At 34.0% G+C, this 22,953-nt stretch overlaps 1 protein-coding gene across 4 annotated transcripts in view; it reads left to right on the top strand.

Annotated features, from left to right (window-relative positions):
* Nucleotides 1-512: 512 nt before the first annotated feature.
* The window catches only part of LOC145277794 (uncharacterized), an 87,265-nt gene continuing 64,824 nt past the window's right edge, over nt 513-22,953 (top strand). For all 4 annotated transcript variants that reach the window (XM_080129613.1, XM_080129614.1, XM_080129612.1 and 1 more), the window contains exons 1-2: nt 513-543; nt 13,492-13,717. In XM_080129613.1, the coding sequence (XP_079985739.1) occupies nt 13,594-13,717 (124 nt within the window). In that variant the 5' untranslated portion in view covers nt 513-543; nt 13,492-13,593. The remainder of the gene's footprint in view (nt 544-13,491; nt 13,718-22,953) is intronic.

Here is a 22,953-nt window from a genome sequence, read left to right as displayed (position 1 = left end):
AAATCAGGTCAATATAATAACTCTCTGCAATAGATATAGTAACAAAATAGTTTATCACTGCTACGGGTATCCATAAGTTATAGACACGTATTTTGACACGATTTCCAAGTAATCCTTTAGCATAAAGAATTACACCTATATCACGTTAAAACTGAATTGGTATGTTAATCCACTGCCTTTCATTTTCTTTTCGTTCTGCTTTCCTCTTTTCTCTTTTCTTATCTTTCTTTCCCTTTCTTTTTCCCCCTTTTTCAAGAGCAGCTCTCATAAAAAGCCTTTTTTTTTCGTCTTCACCTTTTGAACTCTTCTTAACTCTTTTCTTCTTGACTTTTTACTTTGGGTTATTCTATGAAGACGCAAATCAAGTTGACACATTATGTCTGGATAGACGTTTTTTCATTACCTTTGATAATGCCTTTTTCCACTACAACGTCATCCGTCTCCTCTCATATCATTAATCCTTTATTTGCGTCATTAGCCTTTTATTGCATCATCCATTTTTAATTTTACATTTCATGAATTACAGATCACTCTGTCTTTTAAGTAAGTACTATTTCATATTGACAAAGTACTACTTTGTCAATTATATTTTACATATTGATATATTTACTGAGGCTGATAAATTCTTTGTTTTTCTTCGAATTTTCGAATTTTACAAAAAAAATGTTTTTTAACATGATTGTAATAAATTCTACCTTCCATCGCAGAATTTATAAATTTTTAACAATGAAACGTTTTGTTTGGTTGTGTATGTCTTTTTTCTTTTTTTTTTTTTCTTTTTTTGTCGGCTTTACGTACTGAAATTGTTTTGAAGTGTTTTATTTCAAAATTTTATTTCGTTCGAATGTGTCTTTTAGAAGAGTGTTCGTGGTTGCAAAATATAGTTAAAAAATTACTTACTCTACTACTAACCTTAAATTTGAGTAGCAAGATCCCAAACAAATTCTTGTAAAATCACACTTAATCGCCTAAGTTAAGTGAAATTTACTGGAGTTAGGTCATCACGTTGGCAGCCATTTTGGTCCTAGATATCTGTGGTGACCTATGTTTACACATCGGCGTCCAAAATGAAAATGTCTAAACTCATTTTTGCGCAGGCAGCCCGGCGTGTGCACTCGCATGGAATAATAAAAACAAATCACAATATTTTGAACCAATCAGAGAATTTTCTGAATTTATTTTAAAATGATTTTCTTAAGCCACATCGACCCCATATAACGCTAGATTTTTTTTGATTTTTTGATTTTTCAATATAATTGTTTAGATGTAGTCCATGGATCGGCGTCACTTCTGCTTCCTTCTGTTGGGCCTTGAGGCTGCTGCTATGTCTCAACTCACGCATACAGTCATAAGCATACGTAAGCAGACATTAACAAACATACGAACACACAACTCTTAATTCTTCTATTATCGTCTGCTCACTTAAAAGCAACTTATTCATTAAAATATACCTAACCTTTCTCATTGAACTTTATTTTAACTATAAAAACAAATGAGCATTGACTCTAATTAATGACTTTTAATGAAATATAATTGTTGTATATTATAATTATATTGATATATTAAAACGTGTCACGTGTTATCTAGTGGATGTGAGATATCGTTCTTTTAACGGACAGATAATAAACGTATAAATCGTATGTATGTTGTTTAGCCAGGAGGTCATGATATTGACGTGTAAACTGAGTCATGTTGTATCAGTTGGTACGGGAATATTTTACAGTTCATATGTAAGAAGAATAATATATGCTTCATATCTTTTTCTTGAAGAGTTCTTTTAACTTCCTGCTGCTCCGTGACGAACCATGAAGTGACCAGCACCATCCAATTGAGACATCTGTGAAACCACAAAACAACTCTATATTTTTATAATATAAATTTATTACAGTTGTCTCAAATGGTTTTCACGAGATATGCAGTTCGTCTACATGTTCTATTCTTACAGCTCGCTCCCTATCTGTCTGTCCATCCCTGTCTAGATCGTCTGTCCGCTTTACTGGTCAAACCTCAACTCTCTGAATCTCTCCAAAACTAACTACATCACGTGTTCTCTTACGTCACCTCATTACGTGTCTCAGGCCAACCTAATGTCCCCATCTGGTTATTTGTTTATCCAAACCCAAAAATAATGTTTACATCTATTTTCTATTTTTACATTCCTTTTGCGATTTCACGTCAATCATCTCTCCTCCAATTTAACTGTCCATTCTTCTAATCAAAATAACTGATCCAGCGACCATCCGGCGCTCAAATCAATTAATAATACTACTAATAATAACAATAACAATAATAATGATGTTTTAACCCTTGGCTCTGCTTGCCACAGTTAACACAGATACTACGCTATGATCACAGCCTAAAAGGGCCATAACATTACATAATCTGAGTGAAGATTGAGTGAAGTTTAGATTACAATTTTCAAACCCGTGTAAATCATCTGCACTTTTATATTTCACTTAAAGACCCCTCCTTGTTTTACAAGGACTCTAAAAATATTGGCAAGCATTCTATGTTTTCGTATTGCTGTAAACTTACATTATAAATATATATAAAATAGCTCGCTTTTGAATTTGTGTGTCTGAACCCATTATTTTGCTTATGTTTATCGTAATGCCTCTCGTTCTCTTATACTTAATTATTAACAAAATAAAATCACTGAAAATATCTCCTTAAAACCTGCTTATCGCAAAAATACCTCGCCCAAATAGGAACATCTACAAGAAATCCTCCAAAACTGATGACTCTCTAAATCCAAACATCGAAAACAATTTATTAAATTAAAAACAAAAGTTTCCACGCGTAAAAAGTATGTAGTAAGTACGGGCAAAAATGGACGAATGAAGATAGCGGGACCTAGTTTTGAAAACCGATATATCATAGTCTTTTTTGTAGGTTTTCGACTACTTTTTGATTGTATTTGAAAGATTAAAGACTAAAGTTAATTTCCAAAAAGGAAAATAATATTTGTACACGCGAAAAGAAAGTTATGAAAAATGTTTTCACGGCGAGCTAACCAATTCAGCTAAATTTGGAAGTTAAATAAATTCATTGTAAAAATCCTTTAAAAGATAAATTTTAGTTTTCTGGGTCTATTTCAAAGATAATTAGTAAAATAAAGTCCTAAGATATTGAATTAAGTAAAAAAAAAAACATCTTGTTTATACAAAAAAAAAATAGCGTGATTAGCAAAAAAAGGAAGTAATTCTGCTGTTCGCCAAAACGCAAAAAATGAAGTTTTGTAAACACGATTATGCGGAAGCCCAAAATTACAGCCCATAGAAATGCTGTTTCAAAATGAAGTCATGGTATTAAAAGGAGGTAGAGGTGCCAGTTTTCTCCCTCCCCCCCCCAGACGTGCATCTGTACATGCCTATCCAGAACGTTTGTATCATTTTTACCATTTTTTAATTTAATTATTTTTTTGTGTTCCTGTTTTTAAATTATTTTTTTAATTATTTTTCAAGATTATATAAAAATTATGTTACGCCGAAAGTTTCACATTCATGTGAGCAAAGAAATTATTAAAATCTTGCACATAAAAATTATGCGAAATCTGTAATTAAACAAAAAGAAGAAATATTTTTGCTATTATATTTTTTATGTGAAAATATTAAATAAACAATGCTTAATTCAATGGTAACATCGGTAGTTCGAGAAATTAATTTTTCTTCGAGTTATATTAAATTCATTCATACGAACTTTATGGGGATTTTTCGTAATGTTCCTGTAAAAAAAATTTTTTAATTGTTATAATTTACAATGCTTTATTTTCATAAAAAACAAAAATAAATTCATTCATTTTTTTTTACTAAAGAAAACCATAAGTTTAGTAAAAGTATTTTTGTTTAAACAAAATTATACATTTCCATTAAGATTTAAATAAAAATAATGGGTTCATTATAATCCGTGATCATTATTTTATAAATACTGAATATTTCATTAAAATTGGTTAATTTCCTGATTTTTGGTGAATTTTTAAGTAAACGAAGAGGTCAAAATGTTTATATACTCTGAGCATCGGCATTCATTTTGCACGTTCCTGGTTATATGTAGGTTGGTAGAGAATTTAATTCTACTTAGTTTGATACACATTATTTGTCGTTAATATTTTTGTTTACGATTTCTCGATTATAAACAGTTTTACCAAAACTAAATATACAACAAATAACTTTTACTAAACGCAATAAAATTTAATTTTCTACTGATCTGTATAGTTTTGAAGTTCTGAAACTGTTTTAAGGTTGTTTTTATTTGTTGTTGTCGTTTGTTTGTTTTTATTTTGTTTTGTTTTTTAACACGAGATATATACCTGTCTGTCAAATGCAGTTAGAATCCAATATAGCTGACATCGTCTTTGTTTTTGTTACTTTTATTCCTAAAATAATATTAACAAATGATTTACCTTACCACTAACCCTAAGGACGACTGACAAGTCTCTTAACCACCACGTGAATTAGTGGTTACGCAAGTCGTGTTTTTTTTGTTTTTTTTATATTCTTACTGTTCAATTAAAATACTGAAAATATGTATATACTTAATCCATTACTTTATAATATAAGTGTGTATACATGAAATAAAAATATACTAAATTTGTTCATTTTGAGAGAGATGTAATTAATATTTTAGACATGTTTTTGATTAATGCAAAACAAAAAAAAAACAGACTTGAAATGTTACGTTAAAAGAATCATTTTTAAATTGGTAAATGAAAATGAGTCCACCCCTGGCTAATCAGGGGAAATATGATTGAATTGAGTAGAGGAATTGCTTTCCTCTGTTTCTCGACAAGGCGATCCATAGGAACTATTTTGTTAGGGAGTAGAGTTAGATGGAGTTTGGGTTTGTTTGTTTTTTTAACTTGGGTGAATACGTCTTTTCAACGGTTGACATGTAAATGTTGTTGCAATATGTTTAGACAAGGCTCAGGTTTTGAATTAATAGAACACACATGATATTCACTTTGTTGAAGAGATCGTACTCTTGGTCATCAATGTTAAAGGGACCGCAGACCAGATCAGCAATGTTGAAGAAACCGCATTCTTGGTCACCAATGTTGAAGGAACCGTGCATGACGTCACCAATGTTGAAGGGACAGTATTTAAGGTCGCTAATGTTAAAGAAACCGAACTCGAAGTCACCAATCATAAAGACGTGTTTTTCCGCTATAAAAAAACAACTCAATCAAATTAAGTGAATTTTTTTTTCAGGGATCTTCTGTTCAAAACGGATACGTACAATATAACCTTTTATCGATATTTTCATTTTTTGATGTCTTGATTAAACTGTAGTACAAGTACCGTTTTTTTTTTGTTTTTGTTTTTTTTAGTTTGTTTGTTTTTTCTTAATTTTCAGCAGTGAATATTCTTGCTTCACTGGTTGGCTGAAAAAACTGCTGGCTTGAGTTTTTATCCAATCGAGAGCTGATACGTAAAAACAATAGTCGCTGTTCAACAACTTTATACCTTTATTAAATATGTTTATACATCTGAATGAGTGAGTGGAGATTCATTTTTATTTCTGGCGTGACGTTAGTGAGGAGTTAAAATAATAGAGGCCAACTGACTATTACGGTAGTTAAATCTATCTATCTATATATCTATAAAAGTGAACGTGTCTGTATGTATGTGTGTGTATGTGTGTGTGTGTGTGTGTGTGTGTATGTGTGTGTGTGCATTCCCCTACTCAATAACTCAACAATAACAATTTTCAGTTTACAGACTCGAAATTTGATATACAGGGTACTGAGATGTGGGAAAATCGATATGATCGGGTTTCGGCCAGAAATTTCGCTGTTAAGGGGTCAAAGTTCAACGATTTGACCTTTGAGAACTCTACCAAACTCCTCCGACAATTTTGGGTCTAAAGACTTGAAATTTTAGATATAGATTCCTTTGACATGGATCTAACTTAATAACTTGATTTAAGCCCCAAACATTAAATGTTAAGGAGTCATAATAGGGGTCAAAGTTTAATAAAAATTGACCGCTTTTTTTTTTTTTTTTTGCTCAATATACACCTCCAAATACCTACGCAATAACTCTGTCAATTTTAAGTCTACAGACTCAAAATGTGATATACAGGGTACTGAGATTTGGGAAAATCTATGTGATCGGTTTTCGGACAGAAATGTGGCTGGTAAGGGGTCAAAGTTCAACGATTTTACCTTTGAGAACTCTACCAAACTCTTCCGACAATTTTGGGTCTAAACACTTGAACTTTTAGATATAGGTTCCCTGAACATTGACCTAACTTAATAAATTGATTTGAGCCCAAAACAATAAATATTAAGTGGTCATAATAGGGGTCAAAGTTTTAAAAAATTGACCTTTTTTTTTTTTTTTTTTTTTTTTGCTCAGCATACACCTCCAAAAACTCGGACAACGCCGAGCCCCCATGCTAGTATATATATAAAAGTGAAAATGACTGTCTGTGTGTGTGGGTACATTTTCCTAGTAAATAACTTTTTCAATTTTCGGTCTGGAGACACGAGATTTGACATAAGCAATATTGAGATTTAGGAAAATCTTTTTAATCCGTTTTCGACAGAAATTTGGTTGTAAAGAGGTCAAAGTTCGACGATTTGACCTTTGAAAAAGTCTACCAAACTCCTCCACCAATTTTAGGTCTAAACACTTAAAATTTTAAATGTAGGTTACTTGGATATGAATCAAACTTTATAATTTGATTTGAGCCCCCAAAAAATAAATATTAAGAGGTTAAAATTGGGGTCAAAGTTTTTAAAAATTTGACCTCTGCGATCTCTACCAAATTACTCAACCAATTTCTAGCGTGACGTTAGAAATTTGAAATTTTACATAAAGGGTATTCAGAGATAGGGCAAGCTTTTTAATCGGTTTAGGTCGAAAATTTGAGCTGCCAAGAGGTCAATGTTCAAAAGATTTGACCTTTGCGGTGTCTAGCAAACTACTCAGCCAATGTTGAGTCTAAACATTTGAAATTTATACATAATGGGTATTCAGACATGCGGAAAGCATTTTAATCAGTTTTGGGGTGAAAGATTGACTGCCAAAAGGTCAAAGTTGAAAGAGTTGACCTTTGCAGACTCTATCAAATTTTTCTGCCAATTTCGGGTCTAAAGATTTGAAATTTTAGATGTGGGTAAGTTGGACATGGGTAAAACTTTGTATTTTGATTTGAGACTAAAATAATAAATGTTTAGGCGTCAGAATTTGAGTCAAAGTTTTAAAAAAAAAATTACCCTTGCGATCTCTACGAAATTATTCAGACAAATTTTGGTCTAAACATTTGAAATCTTACATAAAGTGTATTCTCACGTAGGGAAAGTTATTAACAGTACATAAGGTCCGAACAAAGCCGGGCTGAACTGCTAGCATAAAATATATAATCTAATATTGTTCTTACTAACCTCCCCAATAGAGCAAAGTTAATGTCGGTTTACTGTGGATAGTCCTGCTCCTCCAAAACGTCCGCTGACATAGGAACAATATATATATATATATATATATATATATATATATAAAAGTGAAAGTGTCTGTCTGTGTGTGTGTCTGTGTGTGTGTCTGTGTACATTTCCCTACGCAATAACTCTGTCAATTTTTAGTCTACAGACTCGAAATTTGATATACAGGGTACTGAGATTTGGGAAAATCTATGTGATTGGTTTTTGGCCAGAAATTTGTCGATTAAGGAGTCAAAGTTCAATGATTTGACCTTTGAGAACTCTACCAAACTCCTCGAACAATTTTGGGTCTAAAGACTTGAAATTTTAGATATAGGTCTGATGGGCATGGATCTAACTTAATAACTTGAGTTGAGACCAAAACAATAAATGTTAAGGAGTCATAATAGGGGTCAAAGTTAAAAAAAAAAAAATACGTTTTTTTTTTGTTTTTGTTTTTTGTTTGTTTTTTGCTCAGCATACACCTCCAAACACCCGGGCAACGCCGGGCACCCATGCTAGTATATCTATAAAAGTGAACGTGTCTGTGTGTCTGTGTGTCTGTGTGTTTGTCTGTCTGTGTACATTTCCCTACACAATAACTCTATCAATATTTAGTCTACAGACTCGAAATTTGATATACAGGGTACTGAGATTTAAGAAAATCGATGTGATCGGTTTTCGGCCAGAAATTTCGCTGTTAAGGGGTGAAAGTTCAACAATTTAACTTTTGAGAACTCTACCAAACTCCTTCGACAATTTTGGGTCTAAAGACTTGAAATTTTAGATATAGGTTCCTTTGACATGGATCTAACTTAATAACTTGATTTGGGCCCCAAACACTAAATATTAAGGAGTCATAATAGGGGTCAAATTAAAAAAAGATTTACGGTTTTCTTTGGGTTTTTTTGTTTGTTTGTTTGTTTTTGTTTTTTTTCTTAACATACACCTTCAAAAACCCGGGCAACGCCGGACACCCATGCTAGTATATCTATAAAAGTGAACGTTTCTATGTGTGTACATTTCCTTACGCAATAACTGTCAATTTTTAGTCTACAGACTCGAAATTTGATATACAGGGTACTGAGATTTGGGAAAATCTATATGATCGGTTTTCGGTCAGAAATTTGGCTGTTAAGGGGCCAAAGTTCAACGATTTGACCTTTGAGAACTCTACCAAACTCCTTCGACAATTTTGGGTCTAAAGACTTGAAATTTTAGATAAAGGTTCCTTAGACATGGATCTAACTTAATAACTTGATTTGAGCCCAAAACAGTAAATGTTAAGGGGTCATAATAGGGGGCAAAGTTTAAAAAATTGACCACTTTTTTTTTCTCTCAAAATACACCTTCAAGCACCCGGGCAGCGTCGTGCTGAAATGCTAGTATATCTATAAAAGTGAAGGTGTCTGGTTATCTGTGTGTCTGTGTGTCTGTCTGTGTGTGTACATCTCCCTACGCAATAGCTCTGTCAATTTTAAGTCTACAGACTCGAAATTTTATATACAGGATACTGAGATTTGGGAAAAAGTTTTGTAATTCGTTTTCGGCCAGAAATTTGGTTATAAAGGGGTCAAAGTTCAACGACTTGTCCTTTGAGAACTCTACCAAACTCATCCGGCAGTTTGGGGTCCAAACACTTGAAATTTTAGATATAGGCCCCTTGGACATGGATCTAACATTATAACTTGATTTGAGCCCAAAACAATAAATGTTAAGAGGTCATAATAGGGGTCAAATTTTAAAAAATACGTATGTATGTATGTATGTATGTATGTTTGCATGTCTGCATAAAACTTTCGACAGAAGCGACGGATTTTTACAAGATCAGTATTATTTTGAAGTTCGACCTTTCAGACGATAAATATCGAAAAATTGGCTAAAATCATTAATATCTTTACCTTCAACTGGACACTTTTCTACAGTGGGGTCGCTTTTTTCGACGATATTTTCGAAAATCATCCTATCCTTTCGATTGTCTAGCCTTAATTTAACCCTACGTCACTTCCGGTTTGACGGTGGTCGTAACAGCAAAGACGTCAGTTTTTCCCGTTATTTTCCTCCTTTGCGGTACGGGTTCGAGCCTGCCTTCCCATTACCACTTTTCTTTTTTTTTGCTTAACATACACCTCCAAACACCCGGGCAACGCCGGGCTGAAATGCTAGTAAACTTATAGTTCTGGCTGTATGTCCTCACAAATGAAGGTGTCTCAAACGACTGGCGATAAAGCGGCACACTCTCTGAAAAGTGAAGGTAATGACTGGAAAAATTACCTTCTAAGACTGTGCCAAAAAATTACGCATATTATAGCTAATGCCTTAATTATTTTAATCCATCAATACGTCACTTGTTTCCCCAATATGGTTTAAATTTAATTACAACTCATTTGAATATATTACTTTTCCTCTTTTGAAAAATAAAGTTTGGTTTGAAATAAAACAAAATGTCTGACGATTCTAACACTAAAGTGTAGCAAAGAAAAGAAATAAAAAAATTAAAAAGAAAGAAATTAAATATAAAATGGAAAAAGAAAAGAAATCAATCTTTTATTGGCCCTTTTCTTTTGTGTCTTTTTCTTTTGTGTCTTTTTCTTTTGTGTCTTTTTCTTTCTTTCTGTAAGGAGCACGACAAGATAAAATGCTTTACGTATGATAAATCCGACATATTTTAGCACTAAGCTTCAACAAAATAGAAGCAGGATTTTAAATTAGCGAACCTATGATTTTGGAAGAATAAATGCACTAATAAAATTATGCATATTTTGATAACAATGTAAGGATAAAGTTGTTTCGTAACTTTTCCAAGATTATCAGTGGATATAGAGAGATATATTTACATCTTTCTCGGTATTTGAGAGTCTGGAGAGGGGATAGGATCATCCATTTTCAAAGGTGTATATGGAGATAGTCATACATTTCTAAAGCGTATTAGTTTATTAGTATATCTTTAGAGATAGAGCTATACATTTCCCAATGGACGATAGATTATACCTTTGCAAAAAGTATTAGTATTAGTCATACCTTTCCCAGGAATCTTTGACGTTACATGGATTCATACACTTTTCAAAGATATCACTGTCTTGTACGACAGAGTCATAACTTTTCCATCGGTATTAATGTGCCTAAAGGAAGAGATGCCCATCTTTGTAAAATATTTGTGAATCTTGAAGGATATTCATAACTTTCTATTGGGTGGTGCAAAAATAATGTCGTTTTTATATAGCTGAACCTTAGAAAACGACATTATTTTTGCACTAACCTAATATAAGTGGGTGAAGTAATAGATGCACATCTTTCACATGTGTATTAGTGTGCCTGAAGTGATAACCATAGCCTTTTCAAGGGTATGGGGAAATTTAATGGAGTCATAATTCTCCCAAAAGTAATGTTTTGTCTGGGGAATGGTTATACCTTTTACAATGTTATTAGTGTGTCTAAGGTGATGGAATAGAGTCATGACTTTCCCAAGACATAAGTGTCTAAACAAATGCAAGACGTTTGACGTATAATGGAATAAATTTTAAGTCAAAATTACCTATAGAAGAAGACAATATGATATAATAATAGTTTTTTGTATGTTCTTGTTACAGTTATTTATTTATGCTTATAGTCAAACCTTAAGCTCAATAGACCAACCAATAAAAATGCAATAGCTAATTCAAAGTACGATATCTTCATTTTCACATGAAGAGATTTATTTTAACAGACTTTTTTTCAATTGTCTAGGCAATCAACCATATCTTGAATTTTCTTGGGCAATGATTCACCAGAAAAAGATCCAAAATAATTGAAAATTTACTTTATAAAACATTATCTTACATCGATGTCTTGCCAAAAATCCACGTCTATTTATCCCAAGATCAACGCCATATTTGATTTGTTTCTACTCTCTCTCTCTCTCTCTCTCTCTCTCTCTCTCTCTCTCTCTATATATATATATATATATATATATATATATATATATATATATATATATATATATAAATGTAACTCTTGGTTCGTTCGTAATTAATAGTCTTAATAACTAAATAAATTATTACTTCGACATTTTGGTATAATATGTTTACTGTACCCATGTGTGTTTCTATATCTCTTTTTAATTATAACATTATACTTAATTTTTCTATAATAAATAGGTGCTTTTCTTTGTACCGATAGGCCATTGTTTTTATTTATCACCGCTTGCATCACATGACCAGTATTTCCAATTTAGCTGGTTTCCCGATAAATCTGGAGATTTCGTTTGCAATCTAGCGGAAATTCTAGAAAATCTGGAGATATTTCGCACCCACACACCCGCAATTTTAGATTAAAAGATAAAGAAAAGTGCTTGGAAATACTTTAAAACATAAAATAAACTCATTCATGTAAGTAAAAAAAATGTAGCATTTATTGCCTTTGGTAACAATTATTTATTGATTATTGGTTTTGTTTTTCACCTTTTTTTTTCGGCTAACCATTCTTAAATCTCTCTATAAAATCGATTTTTCCAAGTACATTCTAGGGGGGGGGTATTCCAACCTCCGTAGTTTAGTTTAAAATACGATCTAAGCAACCTCCCTTAGTCAAAAATTCTAAAAAGCAAGAAACAACATCTAAAAAAACTTATACCAAACACAGTAGAATTTAATTATCTACCAACCTAAGTACTTTTAACATGCTAAAACAAAGTTTTTTTTGTTTTTTTTTTATTTTTCTAATTTCCAAATATGTTGTTCCAAGTGGATTTTACACACTGAATTAAAAAAAATAATAAACAAATGTCCGCTTATCGCTTAAGGAGTAAGAAGGCTTAAATGACTAGGTGTATCAGAATTTTTGTATGAATTTTTGATACCCCTAACACGAAACTGCGAATAAAATATAAAAAACTCGTAATTTCTCTTTTAAAAGTGGGTTATTTATTTTCTTTATTGATTATACTTCCAAAATAAACTATTAAAGTTGTATAAAAAGTAATAGAAATATTTTTTTAAACAGTAATGAAATTAATTGAATTTTACGAGCTCAGTATTTTCAATTTTTAAATTTTAAAAATCTATCAAAATTTTTCTATTGATTCAATTTTTATGATATTTTCAGGATCAATGTGAAAGTTTATGCTCTTTCCAATAAATCGAATATAATATTTTAGACAAACGTTTTTTTTATTCAAGCCCCCCCCATTTTCAAATGTCTATTAAAAAGTAAATAATTAATTTACTCACCAAGTTTTATATATCACAAATTGAAGAAAAAAGATCAATGAATAATATATTCAAATTTAAAACAAAAAAGTAGAGTTTTTTTTTTAAATTTACCTGTAAAGTCCGAAGTTTAAAACCTTTTTTTTAGCACGTTGTTTCTTTTTTGTTGTTTTGTTTTTGTTTTTTGTTTTTAAAATGAAACCTTGGTCCTTGCTTCTTTAATTTAAAAAAAAATTAGGGTTTGAATTATATTTTTCGAGTAGTTATAAGCTTGGAAAGACAGGAGGTCGAATTAATTCACGCCTCCCATTTTGAAATGTCTATTAAAAAGTAAATAATTAATTTACTCACCAAAGTGTTATATATCACAAATTGAAGATAAAAGATCAATAAATAATATATTCAAATTTAAAACAAAAAAGTAGTGTTTTTAGAAATTTATCTGAAGTTTAAAACCTAACTTAGGGTTAGTGGTAGATAAGTCATTTGTTAGGTGTATCAGAAATTTCGTGAAAAATATTGAATAATTCCACCCCGTTTTCCAAGCTTATAACTCCTCGTAAAATGTAATTCAAGACCTAATTTTTTTTTTTCAATTATTAAAGGAGCAAGGACCAAAGTTTCATTTAAAAAAAAAAAAGCAAAAAAAAAAACAAACAACGTGGTTTGAAAAAAAAAAACGTGTAGCCGGGTACGGCTAGTATATATATATATATATATATATATATATATATATATATATATATATATATATATATATATATATATATATATATAAAGAGAAAGAGACGGACAGAAAGATTATCAAATCTATCAAAATCTTTTTTATGTGTTTTTATACCTTATTAGTGTTTACAGTAATTTTCACATTTGCTTTCATTTCAGAGAAATTCATAGTATTCATTGAAATACTACTAACGTAAGTGATTTTTTACTTTTATCAACTGTATTAATAACTGAGATTGTAAAGTTCACGAGTCTACGAATATGAACATGGATGAGCCAGATTCCGAATTGACAGGGGATAAATCCATGGATAGTCAAAAAAGCCCAGAGCCTACAAAGCCAAAGCGTTTCAAGGAACTCGTCAAGGTCGTCACCGAGAAAGAAGGTTAGTCGACACTTGCTTTCTTTCTTTCTTTGCTAATTTTCTGAAGTTTTATATAAAAAGAATAGACGAATATCCGTCCTCAGACGGTCAAGATTAATTTCCCATAAAATAAGTTTTGCACCAACTTTCTGTCATCTTATAAAATTAAAATCAAGATCTAATGCTACTAAACCTTCTATATTATATTTTCTTAATCTGTTTGTCTGTCTGTTTGTATGTCTGTCCGTTCCAATTTTTCTCGAAAGTATTGGATTGGTCTGTGTGAAATTTTGTATGGACCTTTGTTTTGATGAGGTACAGCAAACTAAGTATTATGGTATTCGTTCGATGCACCATTAGGGATTCATGTGGATTATTATTCAATGTCAACTTTTTCTCGGAAATTACTGAATTGATCTGGATGAAATTTTACGTGCACATTTGTTATAATAAGATGCAGCGGGAAAGTATTATGATATCCGTTCGATACACATTTATGAGTGAATATGGATTAATATGGATTAATATTTAATACAAAATGAGTACAAATTTACCCATATTCAACCATCAGTTTGGAATAAAGCACTCATTCTAAGCCAATGGGCTATAACTTTTGCTCGTTTTTAACGAGTTAAAAAAAATAGTATGTCTGTAATCCTTATTCCAATTTTTATCAAAATTTATTACATGACTTTGATTCTAGAAAATGTCCCAATTTAAGGCTTAAGGAGGTTTAAGAGGAAATTGGGATTCAAGAAATCTTGTTTACTTACTGACTAATGAATGCTTATAAAATTAAATGCAAATCTAAAATATTTGCATGTTCAAGTGGGAAGTTGTACCCATATTATGGATCATAAAACCCCTATAAAATATTTAAAGAATAACTATTTTAAAAATTTTACAAAGTCGGAGTTTGAATGTTCACGAAGGATCTCCATCCCCCTTTTACCTCATTTGCATAAAACTAAATTAAAATAAGTTTAGTTCACCTAATAACTACTGTTCAAATCTTCCTAATCATCAGTTAATCAATTTAGAAATGAATTCTGTGCATACAAATATATAAACATTTAAACATACATAATTTTATGAATGAATGAGTGTGTGTGTGAGAGAGAGAGAGAGAGAACAAGTGTGTGTAAGAGAGTTTGTATAAAAAAGAGAGAGAGAGAGAGAGTGTGTGTGTGTGTGTGTGTGTGTGTGTGTGTGTGTGTGTGTGTGTGTGTGTGTGTGTGTGTGTGTGTGTGTGTGTGTGTGTGTGTTTAAACAGTAGAATATGAACGGGAACGGGATAGCTTTTTTCAGATTAGAATAGCCTTGGTTTTTATTTCAATCTCTTCGCTTAGTTTTCATTGTTTCCGTCTACTTTTTATTCTATCTATATTTATATTATTATTGTCGCATATCAATAAACGATCGATCGACTAATTTTTAAATATATGAAATTAAACTTTTACACTAAAAATTATCTATTGCAATCATCTTTTTTTAACTAGCAGAACCCGTGTACTGGCGTTGCCCGATGGAATATGACACAAAATCAGGACAGATTCGATGACCCTCACCCCTGAAAACAAATTAAATTACGGTTATCAGCCTTGAAAAATAGCGGCCACTGGCGTCCGTGGTCCAAATGAAAACATCTGGCTTACACAGTCTGGCATTGTCTGACAGTCGAAGCTAGCGGACGTCATTGACTGTCATTATTGCACTTGAGGGTTACTTGCGAATAGTATTGGTTTGGGGAGATTACTGACGTATACTGACGTGTACTGGTAGACACTGACTGGTTTTGTAAGTGGTAGTCAGTGATGGTCATGATCCCTGTTGGCCACCATTTGACTGCTGCGAACTGAAATTGTCTGTTTTCAACTTTCGGGCATCGTGGGGTACTGGCATCCACTTGCTGCCTGTGGCGGGCAATGATGGTCAATAGCAGTTAGTACTGTTTGGGGAGGGGGTGCTTGCATTTGCTCGCGTTTACTAGTGGACATTGGCTGCCTTCCCAACTGAAATTGTCTGTTCCCGGCGTTCATTTTCGACCATGACCAGTATCGGCCTCTATTGAAGTGCTCATGAAATTGTGTGTTTTCAATGACGAGCGCTGGTGGTCATTGACGTTCTTAGGCAGTAACCTGCATTTGGTCATTGTCGGTCACTATCAATCATGATCAGTGCCGAACCCTATTTGACTGCTTTGAAATGAAATAGCCTGTCTTCAATATTCGTGCACTGTCATTCGTTGTATGGTAGTGTCATTCAGTGGATTGCACTGTTAGACATTGGCGGTCATGGCGGTGATTGACAGTGTTTTCCAGGTGATTACTGTTACTATTGGACCGTGGCGGTCAATGGTACGCAGTAGCATGCAGTGGCTGGAAGTGGTGAGCACTGCTGTTTCGAGCCAATTATTGCTCTTTTTAGGCGGTAACTGCTGCCTTGATGCGAATTATTAACTTTAACATAAGGCTAGATTTATTTCATGAAACATGAAAGAACTATAATTTATTATGAAGGGTGCGTTATTTCCTGGGTATTTTTAAGGAAACATTTTAAGAAAATAACGCCAAGATATTGTCAATTTCTATCTCGTTTTCAAATGAGTTCCTTCGATAAGCTTATGTAATATTTTTGTTTCTTTACGGCCTTTAAGAAAAAGTATTGACTATTTAAATTTTAACGTGGCTTGTGATTTGTTTCTTTAACAAAGGTTATTAATAAACAAACGCAGACATCGTGTGTCTATTTTGTTAAAATATTGTTTTTATAAAAAGTTCAGTCTTTACTAAAACATATATAGTCAGAAAAATATCAATACTGAAATAATAGTGTGGAGGTTCGTATTACTAAGGTTGTGGTCTTCATTTAGTGTTAAATACTTCAATAAACGAACGGCGCAGTGGTGTCTATTAAATAAGATCCCGTTAGAAATTCCTTCTCTATGATTAATGAATGTAATTTTCTTTTCTAGACATAATGTAGGCTGTGTTCTGTAAGAAAACTTGCCACTAAACACACGCAAACATCGTGTGTCTATGTTGTTCATTATTTTAATTTTAAATTGAGTTAATTGTGTACGATTAAGCGATTAATCTGTAATTTTAATATATAAAAGAATGCATGTTTAAATAAAAACAAAATAACACAATTTGTTGGCCTCCCATTAAAGAGACACTCTAGATCGGTACCCAAATTTAGTGTCTGTACAGCAATATTCACTGCAATAGATTTTAAAACAGTAAGTTTATCGACAGAAAATATTATTTTTGTTCTGTAACAAAGCTTATTAATAAACAAACGCAGACGTCGTGTGTCTATCGTTTTTTTCATTATTTTTGTTTAAATGGGTTCATTGTCTACAACTATGCGAGTTACATGTAACGAAATGTTAGTAATTTACTACTGAAAGTGCACATGACGTTTGTTTTAGTAAGAAATGTATAGAGACTTATTATCAAACTGCTATTCCAGCCTAGCTCGCATACAACTCACACACATACACAATGCACAACACCCTAAAGTTGGAGACATATACGGTTATCGTTCCTTATTTCCAGAGTTTCATGTTAAACCGGTAGGTGGCGATATCGACTGCCTTTCTGTTTTGTTTTCTTTCTCAGCTTCTTTTTACCCGGGACGTCATCCGGTATAGACGTGTGGAGATTTCTCGCTTCCTGTTTTTTTTTAAATAAACATATCTTGTACCAGTCGCACTTAATAAATTTACACGGGTTTATAAATTACATATTTCGATGAACGTTGTTTCTTTCATCTTTTGTTCACTCACTGCTTTTGTCCTTCTCGATGTGGTAGACAGCATTAAACAACGTCCACAAAAAATGCAAGAACCGACTAATCGACGACTGAATTGAAATCCGAACGAATGAATCCGAATGCAAGGAAAAATGTGTGACGGCACTAATGACGAACATGTATGCCGTTGGTGTAAAAATGTTCGTACTGCTTTGTATTGTTTGGGAGAGTGAATTTTCCTGGAATTTATATCGGAAGATACGGTACTGGATAAAAGCGAAACATAATATCAGGAAAACTTGGCCCAAATCTGGGGAGATTCTGTGAGTGTATTGAATTTTTGTGTCGTTCGCATTTTCTAAGGTATAATGTAGTTTTTGTAGAAGGGAAAAATCGCTATCATTTTATTGTATTAGAGAAGAAGAGAAGAGATTATTATATTAGAAGAATAGAATAGATTAGAAGAGTGGATAGAAGAAGAAGAAGAAGAAGAAGAAGAAGAAGAAGAAGAAGAAGAAGAAGAAATAAAAAATATTCAAAGTTTATTTTTATTGGTGAAATTGCTGAAAGGCAATGTAGATTGCCCAGTGCACCCTTAGAAGGACATGAGCGCATAACCGCTTAAAACTTCAGATATATTTTTATGAAATTTAAATCTTATGAAATCAAATCAAAGTATCATTTTTTTTTGTCTATATAATAAACAGAAATTGGTATATTTAGTACATAACGCCTCTTCGTCTGTCTCTCTCTTTCTTTCTCGCTCTCTCTTTCTCTTTCTCTATTTATCATTCTCTATATATCTAGATTTATGTACATATTATATATGCATGTGTGTGCGTGCGTGTATAACTCAATATCTGTGTGTATGTTGGTTTAATGATGCGTGTTCTCCATAAAAAAGGTTAGAGAATCACATAAAATCTAAAAGTGTATTCTCATGTAAAATTTTCCAGAAAGACAATAGAAGTATTCTTGAATACCCCAGTGTACATGAAATTTAAATATGTACAAGCTTTTTCTGGAGAAGACAATGGAAGTGACCCTGAATACCCAAGTTCCCTCCTAATGTAAATGAGCTATTTTAAGTTTTAAAACCGAGGCTTTATTTCAGAACACGTTCAGCAGGAATTTGTAATTCTTTTTGTCTCCTTCACTGAGAAAGGCAAGTTTCTACACCTCACAGCATGAACCATTCAAGTAGTGCCCGGGTGACAGAGATTGTTATGTAGCGTTCGGAGTTCGTCCTCATCTGATGCCATACAGCATACTTTTGACAGTATATCAGCTGTTAAGTTCTTCTTTCCAGGTCAGTAGCTTACGTCAAAAGAGGAACAAGGTAGTTCAATTCCCCACCTCGCTATTTTCTCATTCTTTATGTTGCTTGTAGTCTTAGAGTTGAACATAAAAGCAACTGATTTTTGGTCAGTAATAAATTTAATGTGGCATCCGATAAGCTAGTGCCGCCATTTTCTTAATGCCTCGACTATGGCGTACGCTTCCTTTTCAATTGCGGGGTGTCGTCGTTCAGCCCGTGAGAGGAGTTTTGATGATTAGCTTGTCTCAAAGAAGCAGCAATAGCACAGTCTGGCACATCCGTTTCAACATCCAGAGTTTTTTATGTTGGTCTATTGTTGTAATTGCTGATTTCGCAATATCCTTTTTCAGTCCCTCGAATGCCTCAACAGTTCGACGGGACACAGGAAACGTCTCTACTTGTGTTAATGGATATACATTTTCTGAGAATAATGCAATCCATTGGGAGTAATGAACAAACATACCCGTAACACGTCGAAGAGATGGTCAATTGTGGGGGACAGGCATCTGGAGTTAAGGTTTCAATCGATATGCGTCCAGTATTATAAAACCGTTGCTTATGGTATACTGCAGTAGATTTATTTTGTCCAGTCGAAACGAGCATTTGTCGTCGTTTAAGGTAAGGTTGTATTTGTTGACTGCGGACATTAACCGTCTGAGATTTTCGTCGTGTTCCTTTTTATTATGGCCACATACTGTGACATTGTCACTGTTCGAAAATGTGTCTTCCAATGTCTCATCCATTATGATTTGGTCGACTATTCTTTGGAAGCTGGCTACCCCATTCGTAATGCCAAAAGGAATCCTGCGACATTGATATAGTCGACCGTTCGCCTTGAAAACTGTGTATAGCTTGTCTCTAAGTCTAATGGCGACTTGATGGTACTCGCTTTTCAAGTCCAGAGTGGTAAACATACGATATTTCGCTGCTTCACCTATCATTTCATTTATCCTGGGTAGTGGGAAGGCATCCAAAAGAGTAAATCTGTTTATGGTTTGGGAGTAATCTATAACCATTCTCTTTTTATGGTTTTCAGAAGTGGTTATAACTACTAGAGCCCTCCAGGGTGATTTGATGGGTCAATTATACCCTCCTCGAGTAGTTTTTTTATATCTCAGAGTCAATTAATTTTTTATTATTATTATAAGAAAAAAACGTCTGCTTTTCACTGTCGTGAGTTTTCAGTTTTCAGTTAAGTTTTCAAAACGTGGATACTGGATTTTTGCTGTCGCCAATCCACAAATTTTCAATGCAGGCATTGAACCGCCAAATGGGATTTTAATTTTTTAGTATTGCTGCAAAAAATCGTGTCCCAGTATTATTTCGCAACAAATGTTTTTCATTACGGGTAATTTAGTGGTTTTATAGAATACGCCATTAAATAGTAAGTTCACCAAACAATAACCACTTACTTATGCAAACAATGACGCGTTTGCCATTGTTACTCTGCTGGGGTAGGGGAAAAATACAATTTGTTGGTTTTTACCAAGCTTTCTTTGATAAAATTTTCTGAGTTCTCGATATCGAGCAAAGCATTCGTAGATCTCCCGTTGATTTTCGCTTTTACAATAGTTTTTGAAAGGCAGTCATGTGAGGCGGCTAAAGTTGCAGATATATTTTGACGAGTGGCTTTGTATAGGGTTTTAGAAGACTTGCATACCTTTGAAAAATGACCAAGTTTTCCACATTTATGACAACAGGTATTTCTGGCAGGGCATGAAACTCGTAGGTGTTTAGATAAGCCACAGAAATAGCAGATGTGCCTATTTAAAGCGGCAGTGAAAAACTTCGTCAGATTGTCGTCATTTGGTGGGGTTAGTAGGAACAGGAATAGGAAGTGGGTTAAGCGCAGCGCCTACGGTGTCTGGTGTTGCGAGTTGAATTTCAGTGAAAAGAGAAAAGGAACTGGAACAAAGATTTGAAGGAGGACACGGACATGCGTGTGACGGGTATAAAGAGAAGTATATTTTATTATTGGGACAGGAAAGGGGAGGCGGAGAGTAAAAAGGGATTATGGGATTACAAAGTAAAAGGGAGGTAATCATAAAAGGGTCAATGATAAGAGTTATCGTACTTACTTTCAACACCCCCACTTGCTCTCAGCATAGTTTTTTTCTTTACAAAACACAAAGATATGTGAGAGCAGATTAGTGTCAGTTTAGGGTTCGAATAAAATATTTTTAAACTTGTCCAGCTTCATCCGGGTTGGAGGTTTTGTCATGATGTCGGCGATCATGTCTGCAGTGGGACAGTAAATTTTTTGTATTTTGTTATTATTTAGAGCTTCTCTGATAAAATGGTATTTAATGTCGATGTGTTTACATCTCTGTCAATGAATGGGGTCCTTAGAAAGCGTTATAGTGCTTTGACTGTCTCCGAATATTTTGATAGGGACGTGTTCTCGGTGTGGATCCATTTCCTTGAATAGTTGCACAAGGTATAATCCCTCTTGGTGGCTTTTGCCAGCGCTTCGTACTCAAACTCAGCTTAGAGCGACGGTATGTCGCCTTTTTGATTTCCAGGAAATAAGTGGCCCATTCTGGGTTAGGCTAAAGCAATATCCGGATGTACTGCGTCTGTTTCATTGATCAGACGCCCAATCGGCATCAATGTATGCGATTAGATTGATTGAGTGATTTGTTTTCGCGTAGTGCAGTTGGTGTCGTGTCGTACCCTTTACGTATCTCAGTACGTGTTTAGCTGCCACCCAATACTTTTCTCGTGGCTTGGACAAATACTGCGATAATTTCCCGACAATATAGCATAGGTCTGGTCGGGTGCAGATCATCAGGTAAATTAGATTCCGGACGACCTCGCAGTATTTCTTGGGGTCAACCATGTCATCCTCTTCGCCATCTAGATCCAGTTTTTGCTCGCATGGAGTTATCCTAGGTTTGCAGTCGGACATGTCAAACCTTTCCAGTATTTTTGTCGCGTATTTTTCTTGGTTCATCTCGATATAACCTTCGGTTACATTGAAGTCTATTCCGAGGAAATGATGCAGCTTTCCGAAGTCTTTCATTTTAAATTCCGATGTTAACGACTGTTCGGTGTCGTTTAGTGAGTTGATATTATTGGCAGCAATGATTAAATTATCAACCCACGAGACGATGATAATTTTTTCTTTGCTGTTGTGTCGCATATAGACGCAATGGTCCACTTGATTTTGGGTAAAGCCGTGTCTGCTGAAGTAGCTGTGCAGGGTTTGATTCCAGTTTCGGCCTAATTGTTTTAGGTCATACAGGAATTTGTTCAGTAAACAGACTAGTTTCTCGTCTGTTTCCCCTTTTGTCTCGAATCCTTTCGGTTGTTCCATGTAAATTTCGTGGTCAATTGGAGTATGGAGATACGCTGTTTTTATGTTCATTTGGTGTACTATTAGATTGTACTGGACAGCTATTTGTATTAACGTGGATCGATGAGATATCGGCCGTCGGAGAAAAAGTCTTGGTGTAGTCTACTCCCTTAATTTGGTTGTACCCTTTTGCGACGAACAGGGCCTTGTATTTAGGGGACCCGTCGGTGTTTTCTTTGATTTTATACACCCATCTACCGCTTACTGTCGTTCTGCCTTTGGGTAAGGGTGTTAGATGGTGTACATTATTTTCCTTTAGGGAATCAATTTCTTCCCGCATCGCTTGGATCCATTGGTGTGTCGCTGGGGAAGTCACAGCTCTGTAAGTGTGGGGTATGTCGTGTGCGGCCTTGTAGCAGTAGTCAGTGTCGATTAATGCGTGGCTGCTCCCATCCTGGACTACCGTTACCTAGTCTTCTAGGTAGCTGGGTATTTTGTGCTCGCGCGTCGGGTATCTTCGTTTACAACTAGTTTCTACTATAGACTCGGTTTGTTTTTCGGTATTGGACCGTTCAGGGTTTTCTCTTGATTTAAATCTTTTATTAAGTTTCTTAGGGGAAAATTTGCGTTATCATCGCTTCATGAGTGGGTTTGTGTCTGAGTATGTTGATCGTTGGTGTTGTTAGTGAATTTTACCAGTCTGTGTTTACACACTTCCCCGTTTTCTGGGTGGTAGATAAGATATGCCGGGCTGTTTCTGTCGTATCCTCTGGCACCTTGGGTCTAGCTTTCTTTTTATGCTAGAGTAGGCATAGCAAGGCAAACCGAAAATGTGCATCCTTGATAAATCTGGTTTTCTCCCGGTCATCTTGTAGTAGGGCGTCTGTT

Source organism: Euprymna scolopes, chromosome 6, assembly GCF_053919585.1.
Source record: "Euprymna scolopes isolate OS-2025 chromosome 6, ASM5391958v1, whole genome shotgun sequence".
Classification (NCBI taxonomy): domain Eukaryota; kingdom Metazoa; phylum Mollusca; class Cephalopoda; order Sepiida; family Sepiolidae; genus Euprymna; species Euprymna scolopes.
Note: the sequence above shows the minus strand (reverse complement) of the source record. Positions and strands in the feature narration are given on the sequence as shown.